An 8732-nucleotide genomic window follows, 5' to 3' on the forward strand; every position below is an offset into this window, starting at 1 on the left:
TTAAAGGCTCATTTCAGTTGTATTGAATCATGGGCCTTGTATCAGGTGACCAAGATTTATAGTTATTTAATATACAAATGAAGAGGTCTTCGACATATTTGACAAATTTATAATATATAATAAATTATTTCAACATTGAATGTATCCTCAACGTCACAATGGACTTCAGTAGGCCCCAGCTTTATTTTACGATTTTCTCGCTGTAGTCTGAATACACGATTGATTTTGCATGATCTTCCGACGTTGCATAGATTAAGACAACAATATGCAAATCCTATTCATTTAGATAGGTAGAAAGAGAGATCAATTTAAAAAGCAGGTACTGATAACCAACTTTACAAGAAGTACCGAGCTTCATTTTTAGTTAGATAAACTATATCTTTTAATAATAATTGAGAGATTAGCATAATTATTATAATGAATTGATGAACTGAAAGAGAACAATTGTTAAATAAAGGATCTTTTTAACACTCGTGTTTCGTCATTATTTATTCCACGTCCTGCGAGTAGTTACTGCAGTGAGAAGATTTACGGATGAAATATTGCTAAAGCGTGATAATATCTGTTTAACTCGAGCATTTCGTTACGTACTGTGTACGTGGATCAATTATATTTTAGACTTTTGGAGGGAAACCTATTCTTCGATTCTCAACTTAAACTTATTACAGATCGTAGCGTGATGCTGTGGTGCGTAAAGGATTTGACATCGAAAGATCGCAGATCTCTGCGAGTCAACATAGAGTACGATCACGCGACTTTAATACGTTGGTCGCCGGATGGGAAAGCATTTATCATACACAAAGCTATGGCCAACGCTATCGAGGTGTATAAAGTCGCAAAGAAGTCTGACGGTTTCTTGATGTCTGCGACCAAGGCACTTGAGTTTCCTAAGGTATAACATTACATCTGTATAAATTACATTTACACGCTTTTGTTCTTGCTATTATCGTGTGTTCATATCGGTTTAGCGTCACACTGAGGACGTTGTCGGAATGGATATCGCGTGCACCGGGAAGTACATCATTACGTGCAGTAAAATGAATGATCTTATTGTATGGGACCTGAAAGGTCAACCATTGGCGACTGTGGAGCTACATCTGGGATCAACTTATCGCGCTCGTATATCGCCCTGTAGCCGATTCGTCGTCGTTTCTGGTAAGCCATACATTTCACCGTTGAAATAAAAAAGCAGTTAAAAATTAAATTAAATTTAATAAAATAATAATAATAAAAGAGAATTTAATTCAATAAAAGATTGTAATTTAACACGATTTTTATCTTTAGTTCATAGAAGCATTTTAAGTATTGAAGAAAAAAATGAAATGTAAGAGAGAGAGAATCATGTGTGCGATGAGATTGTGAAGGATTAATAGAATCATTTTTTTGCGAAAGGTTTCACGCCCGATGTGAACGTGTTTGAAGTAGTATTTAAGCAAGGCGAATTCAAGCAAGTGGCGAAAGCCTTCGACCTCGCCGGGCACACGTCTGGAGTTCACGACTTCGGTTTCAGCGCCGACACTAGTCAGATGGCTACCGTATCCAAGGATGGAACATATCGCTTCTACAATACAAAAAGTAACATAGACATATACAAATTTCAAGAAAATATTATCCAAAGTCTAAACGACGTTCTCACGTGTGACGCGTTCATCTCTTTGTAGTCGAATTTGAAAAAGGTGAAGATCCGCACCTTTTAACGACTGGAACTTGGGACACCATGATTCCGGCGAGTCTCGTTTTGTCTCCAAACGGGGAGGTTCTAGTGATAGCACATGGATCCTCTATTTCGTTTTACTCGACCATTACTGGCACCTTGGATAACACCATAGAGGACCTCTTTCTCGGTAATTTCTAGACTTTTCAATAATATCGCGCGATGTTATCGGTGCAATGACGATATCGATCGATGGATGAAATCGTTATCAATAAAAAGATGAAATCGCGCGGCTGCAATTTAATTATTGTCCTTTTGTTATTGTTGCAGGACCTATAACATGCTTGGCTTTTGAAGCTGCGGGAGAGTATCTCTTAGTTTCAGGCGATAAGCACATCAAGATTTTCCGCAATGTCACCGGATATCGAACCGCAATAGAATCCGCAAAACGTAAATTGGAGCTGAGACAGACGCAAGCAACGAGAGAACGTCTTCAAAAAATCATTCAGGATAACACGGAGTTCCTCATGAAAATGGGAGAGAAATGTCCATGACATTAATTCGCTCCCTCTTCTTTCACTCCACGGTGCGCCAAAATTGATTAAAAATAAAATAAAATTATTTCTTCTCCCGACAATGCTTTTTCTCTGTCGTGTAAATATTAATATATAAACTTGAATATTTTCTTCAAATAAAAATAATTTTCATATGTTCAAAACTTTTAAACATTTGATTTTTAATGATCTCTCATCCTTTCTGTGCAGAAATCTTCAGGATATTTCTGTAGTTTTATTAAAAAAAGTAAGTATCCACACTTATCTGTTTCAAGGATCTGTGAAAATGACGTTAAGAATAAAACTGATCTATTTTCTAATTTCATCCTATTTTTACTCCATTCTGGCTCACTGTGTGCATTCCTGATATTGCTCAAATAACTCAACATAGCGTTTTACATAACGTGATACAATACAGAAACAAAATGAGTACAATATAAAATTTTATGCACTTCTAAAAAGATTTTCTGCGCACAGACTGTAATCTACTTTTTTACGTATTACGAATAAAGTGTGCGATGGGCAATCAAAAGTTTCAGCTTTATATTCACCATAGATTCCATCATATAAATAACGATACTTCATTCGATTGCATGAAATAATGAATACTTACTAGTTTTAGATACAGAATTACGCGATAAGTTTCAAAAGTAATCTAGATATAATTGATCTTCGATTACTATCACATATGAAAATAAAGTCAGTTTGCTTGAAAGTAAACAAAAATTATAATGACGGGTTTACATTGAGACACAGCACATACATACGCACACACATAACGAATACTGTCTAAACAATTTATTGTTATCCTTGTACTTTTGACTACCATTTGTTCATGGAAATAATTACAGTTTTTCGGCAGAAACTTAAAACATTGGCGTACACAAAGTTGAAACCGATTGCGCATTTTTATGATCTTATTCTCTTATTATCGTTATCATATTATTTTTCCTTTTGTATATATTTTCTTTTTTTTACGAGAAAACGCGATCTTCTATTACAAACTACAAAAATTTCTACATGTAATAGATGACTATATACAAAATAGTATTCTTGGCATCGTGAGTTGTAAGTTTGGGTAATAGAACGCGCGATCACATTATGATCGTTCGCACTCGAGAACACGATTTTGTAGTAATCCTTCTTTTGTATAGGTGTGACACTCGCGGTGGACATACATACAATGAGCGATACAGTTTACTTAAAGGATGTGATTTTGTCGCACTTCTATTAGATTAGGCTATAATTTTTGCTATACCAAAATGAAACATTCAGGTTCATATTATTTTAAAACTGTACATCTTTTTCCAACCTCTAATGCATAAAAGAAACAATTTTATTGCTGTTCTGTGACAAATATAATTTCTTGTTATTCTCGATGGAAATTTTAGAGAATGTCTTCAATATACATTCTTCTGTTTTTATTTTATATATATGTTCGATCTGTAGTTAAACGTGTTTAAGAAATAGTTCTCGGACACTGCATCGTCCATGTTATAAAGTCGTCAGCAATGATATGAAAAAAGTTTTCGAGTTCTGCAAACTCGATTAAAAATATTCGATACAGTATCCTCTTGAAATCAAATATTAATATAATTTTATCATTGGCATCACATTTATTGTGTTACATGTTTATTTCGCAAATTATGTATTTTATAAGATCAACTAAAACTATCGGTCTATAAGAAAGAACTTTCATTGAAAAAAACACATACTTAGCACTGAAAAACAACCGTTACAGTCGATATAACAAGAATGTAATTTCTTAGTAAATAATATAACATTAATCATAACTTATCTTTAAAGCATGCAAAGCAGCTTCAAAGCAGCTTCAAAACAGTTCTCATATGGAACAAATTTTTGTCTAAGAACTTTATTTGCGTAACGACGGAGGCGCAAACATTTAATATTCGCGCTGCTTGTATTTTCAGTAAAAATCTTTATCTTTAAGAGATGTTAACATATTTCCGAACTTACTAGTAGTGATAAACGCCGGTTTATCAGTATCTGGCACTTAATGGCAGATTGATGGTACTTCTAGGTTATTGTGATTGAATTTGTCTTTTCATGAAAAGTTCGACAAGTGACGCGAAAAACTGCAACGTAGGGAGATACTCTAACCATTACGTGAACTGTTATCGGTTACTTGTCTAAGCATGATTTCAAGTGCTAAACTCTTATTAATAATTAAAGATGCAATCATCACACGTTATCACTGAGTGAAAAAAGTTACAAAATGGAGTCTTGATCACGTACTTTCGTGTCGCTTAAATTGTTTGCCGATTTCATCTGATTTGTTAATTTCTTCTTTTTTCGTTTTTCTTTTAAGACTTTTAATTACTAAGAACGCGTGCACGCACACGTGCGAGCGTGAGAAACAAAGATTAAAATCTTATGTTGGTGTGCATTCTCTATACTATAATAAATAGATAATGGTATCTATTTCTTTTCTTTGTCCATTTCGGCGATTTCTTTTTTGACAGAAATTTTATTGTCAGATTTCTTATCCTTTTCCATCTCCGCTGGATCTTTTTTCACCTGAATCTTGTTGTCTCCCCATCTGGTGTCGGTTTTGAATTTGCTCTCCAATTCAGAGCCATTTATCTCTCCGACTTTTTCATCTTGTATTTCTACCACTTCCACCTTCCTCGCATCGCCCTGCATCATCTTTGCCGCTATGTGATACATATTCTTCACTGCAGTCAAGTAAGTATGACATTCAGTCTGTAAAAAATATCGCGGTAAATTTAATACCATGTTTAAACTTTATAAATTTAATATATAATAGAAGAATCACAGAGCGTATATACTTACAGAGACTTTCTTAAATTTTTCTTCCGTGTTTCGCAGTTTATCTTTGTACATCTTCAAATCTTCCGTAAGACCTTTAATACTACTAGTTTGTTTCGTAGATTTCTCATTGACTACGTTCAACTCGTGCTGTAGCTCCATCATGCGATCCTCCGTGTCTAAACGCGCTTTCTCAGATCTTTTCAATTGACTTACAAGCTTCTCTACATCTAACAAGGAGCCTTTGTACGTAACAATGCCTTCCGGAGTCATTTCCTCGTCGGTTTTCTCTAAAATGCAATCTTCTCTACGCGCTCTTTTTGAAACCGGTCCGCTTCCAACAAATACAGGCAACAATTTTTTATTTCCTGTAAACGCAAAAAGTACAATAAAAAATATGTTTTATTCATATAAGTAAAAAAAAAAAAAAACAAATACAAAGCAAGATAGTCACTTATGAGCACATGTTAGACAGTTTTAATTTATATTAAGAATAAGATTTATATGAAAAAATATATTACCGAGAGCAAGAGAACGTAATATATCTTCCTCGTTCTCCGCTTTAGCTGTTTCGTTTCTATCCTCTTTGTCGTCTTTCTTCTCATCTTTTGAATCGTCTTCCTTCGACTTGTCCGTTAACTTGCGATAATGCAAAGAATCTCTCGTAACAACCTTTTGTACTAACTTCCGTACTTGAGCTCTTGATAAGTTCAATCCCAGTGTATAAATAAGTTCCTCAATGTCTTTATCGAATATATATCCACAGTGTGTCTGATCGAAGTATACAAATGATAGCAGAAGATAAGGATCGTGCGTATATAGTTTTGTTTTCCTCTTTTTCCCGTCTTTGTCTCTGTCCTTTTTACCATCTTTCATAGAATCATCATCCTAAATCGTAATTAAAACGTCTATATTATAAATTTATAAGTATGTATATATATATATATATATATATATATATTGTAACTAATATCTATAATGTAAAAAATATATTATACTGAAGAAAGTAATTGTACACAAAAGAAAGAGAATTTTAAGACATAAGAATGAGTTCTTACGTCCGACTCGTCGTCTTCATCCTCCTCTTCATCATCGTTTTTGTCTTTGTCTCTATCCTTGTCTTCTATCTTACTTTTTGCGTCCTTATCATCCTTTTTATCCTTAATCTCCTCTCTCTTCTTGTCATCCCGTTTCTCATCTTTCTTACTGGATTTTTTCTCATCTTCTTTTCTCTTATCGTCTTTCTTCTCATCTCTCTTATCATCTTTTTTATCCTTCTTTTTGTCTTCGTCTTTTTCTTTAGTTTTTTCAGGAAGACTGCACAACGCACGATATATGCGAAAACCGAAATCTCGCGTTAACATTTCGTTGAATAATTCGGCAAAGAGAGATACTTCGAAAGAATGTTCCTATACGCAAAAGATATATATACTATATAATATACATAATATCTTTCTTAAATAAAGTAATAATAATTTCTAAAACAAAAGGAAACCTTGGTATCTTCTGGTCTGTAGTCCAACAATACGCTCAAAGACATAACTGTACAATCGAATTTTCCACTCTTGGCCATTCTAGAGGGATGAACAACAATGTGCGATGAATCAGGTAAAGTATATCTTTTCTCGAGCACAGCCCGTTCACGTTCGTAAAGTTTTCTCTTGTCTTCATCATGCTACAAACAATTTGACGATAAATTAATAGATATAAAAGCTCTGTGAAAAATAAATAAAAATTTCATAATTAATATTCGTATAATAAATATAAACTATATAAATTTTAATAATGTTTAAGTTTTACATGCATTGCTACTTACGTCTTTACTGTCTCGGAACTTTTTATCATCTTCTTCCTTCGACGGTGGTGAGACGTCTTCTTCATTTTCGTCCGCCTCATCTTGCCGTCCTTCTTCTTTGGCTTGCTCCGACTTTATAGCTTTTAGAAGTCTGGCTAATAATTGTGATTTCAGGCCTTTCGAACTCAAATTGCGAGCCACCAGTTCTTGACGTAAATCGTTCACCTGCAATACAAAACATATAATGGATTTATATTCGCAACAGAAAAAAATTAATTTGGAAAAGTGTTTATTTTTCATATTGATCTGGAAGAAAATTTATTCTTTTCTTCACTGACAGTAAACACGTTGAAAATACTTACATTCATTGATTTTGGATCTAATTCAGAATAGTGCGTAGGATCCTTCTTCTCGGTCATAGAATCATCCTGAAAGAAGAAAAAACAGTTAACGAGGCGGAAGTAAAAAAGCTATAGAAAAAACTACAAAACAGAAGCAGCCCCTATAACGAAACGAAACCACTCCCTCCTTCATTCTTTCATCACTCTCTATTTTTTTTTCAACACTCTCTCACATCGTAACGATGTACACATCTTCATTCACGATGACCGTCAAGTATGATTCAAGTAACTGCTAGAATCTCATAGTGTCCTGGCTCTGGTGTCTGTGTGATCGATAGGTCATGGATAATATCAATAATGTTGTAGTATATAACGATGATTAAATGAGGATTTTTGAATGATTTTTCAATGTTGGTGAAGGTTTCAGGAAAGGGAATGGCTCAGCTGCGCTCTTGCCCCGAGCTAGGCTTGCTTGCTTCTCTTGTTAATGCAATGCGACTGCCATTGGCTAAGGGAGCGATACATTACCCGTCGATCCTCGTTTGCAACAAATAAGCGTTTAAGAGTTCTTGTGTTCTTATATATAGAGAATAGTAAAGAAGTCTTAATATACATAAGTTATGAGAGATTATGAGAGTATGTACACTCGGACTTTGCCTTATTAAAAGTTATATATGATGCCTTAAGTTGCAACATCGAAAAGACTTGTTCCATAAAATAAGATACCTTAGTTTACGGAAAAAGCCAAATAACATTAAGTCGCCAACCAATGATACGAGTGTAACCGGTCTCGGGACAATTACCGTTGCCTAACGATGCAACCGTGCCCGTTAATATACCTAACGTACCTAAACAGCGAATTTTTTAACCGATGGCGAGAGCGATCTGTCGCATAAGAGATAATGAAGGTAAGATAACAGTGTCCGATATAGATCAACCTACTGATAGGATCGATGGACAAGTATAGCCTATTGAAAATCCAGTTTAGTAGTGGGGAAACAGTGGGCACGAATATATAATAATAATAATAATAATAATAATGTAATAAAAAGATATAAAAGTAATATATATGGGATGATGATTGGCAGTGCCTTTTGATCAGCGACGGCAGCCTCATCAGTCTCATTGGCGGCATCCAAATCGTCGGAGTTAGAGGCGGCACGCAGCAACTTTCGTTCCAGTTGTCTCTTATAGTTGAGTTGCAACCCGTCCCATTCCAATCTGGTAGGCACACAGCTCCAAACATCTGGGAGAAATAGTATGACGGTTTCAACGCGAGACGGTACCACTCGCCCGGACTTGTGGGTCGTTTCTGCGCGTCTGTAGTAGAGTTCCAGGAAGCGGTACCTGTGCCGCAAGGAAAAACAATACCCAAACATCAACTCAAGGTTAGATGCCGCTTAGCTTTGCCTTATATGCTAAGTGTGTTCGCTCGCTTGTTCGAAAAGCCCACGCACTGCATACAAAGCCACGTGTATCAGCGCACAACGTAGAGACCATTTGAGTAAGCACAACTGAGTGGGTCACAATCATATGATAGAATAATAATAGTGATGGTTTGTCTGCCGCGACTGCCCGTATATCGTCGTCGGGGGGGG

At 35.3% G+C, this 8732-nt stretch overlaps 2 protein-coding genes across 3 annotated transcripts in view; one reads left to right on the top strand and one right to left on the bottom strand.

The window, feature by feature from the left end:
• Nucleotides 1-2380, top strand: part of LOC116845561 (mRNA-capping enzyme) — a 5028-nt gene extending 2648 nt beyond the window's left edge. Inside the window, exons 4-8 of the mRNA XM_032818346.1 lie at nucleotides 669-892; nucleotides 969-1155; nucleotides 1393-1575; nucleotides 1662-1844; nucleotides 1985-2380. Coding sequence (XP_032674237.1) covers nucleotides 669-892; nucleotides 969-1155; nucleotides 1393-1575; nucleotides 1662-1844; nucleotides 1985-2208 — 1001 coding nt within the window. The 3' untranslated portion in view covers nucleotides 2209-2380. The remainder of the gene's footprint in view (nucleotides 1-668; nucleotides 893-968; nucleotides 1156-1392; nucleotides 1576-1661; nucleotides 1845-1984) is intronic.
• Nucleotides 2381-2984: 604 nt separating this feature from the next.
• Nucleotides 2985-8732, bottom strand: part of LOC116845556 (cell division cycle and apoptosis regulator protein 1-like) — a 9486-nt gene continuing 3738 nt past the window's right edge. Inside the window, exons 8-15 of one of the 2 annotated variants that reach the window (XM_032818341.1) lie at nucleotides 8226-8481; nucleotides 7156-7221; nucleotides 6815-7018; nucleotides 6494-6673; nucleotides 6057-6407; nucleotides 5520-5886; nucleotides 5023-5366; nucleotides 2985-4932 (exon numbers count right to left, since the gene is read on the bottom strand). In XM_032818341.1, coding sequence (XP_032674232.1) covers nucleotides 4648-4932; nucleotides 5023-5366; nucleotides 5520-5886; nucleotides 6057-6407; nucleotides 6494-6673; nucleotides 6815-7018; nucleotides 7156-7221; nucleotides 8226-8481 — 2053 coding nt within the window. In that variant the 3' untranslated portion in view covers nucleotides 2985-4647. The remainder of the gene's footprint in view (nucleotides 4933-5022; nucleotides 5367-5519; nucleotides 5887-6056; nucleotides 6408-6493; nucleotides 6674-6814; nucleotides 7019-7155; nucleotides 7222-8225; nucleotides 8482-8732) is intronic. The other variant, XM_032818342.1, reaches the window with a different exon arrangement.

This window comes from Odontomachus brunneus, unplaced genomic scaffold (assembly GCF_010583005.1).
Source record: "Odontomachus brunneus isolate Ranch 3 - 2012 unplaced genomic scaffold, Obru_v1 Obru_scaffold_053, whole genome shotgun sequence".
NCBI classification, from domain to species: Eukaryota; Metazoa; Arthropoda; class Insecta; order Hymenoptera; family Formicidae; genus Odontomachus; species Odontomachus brunneus.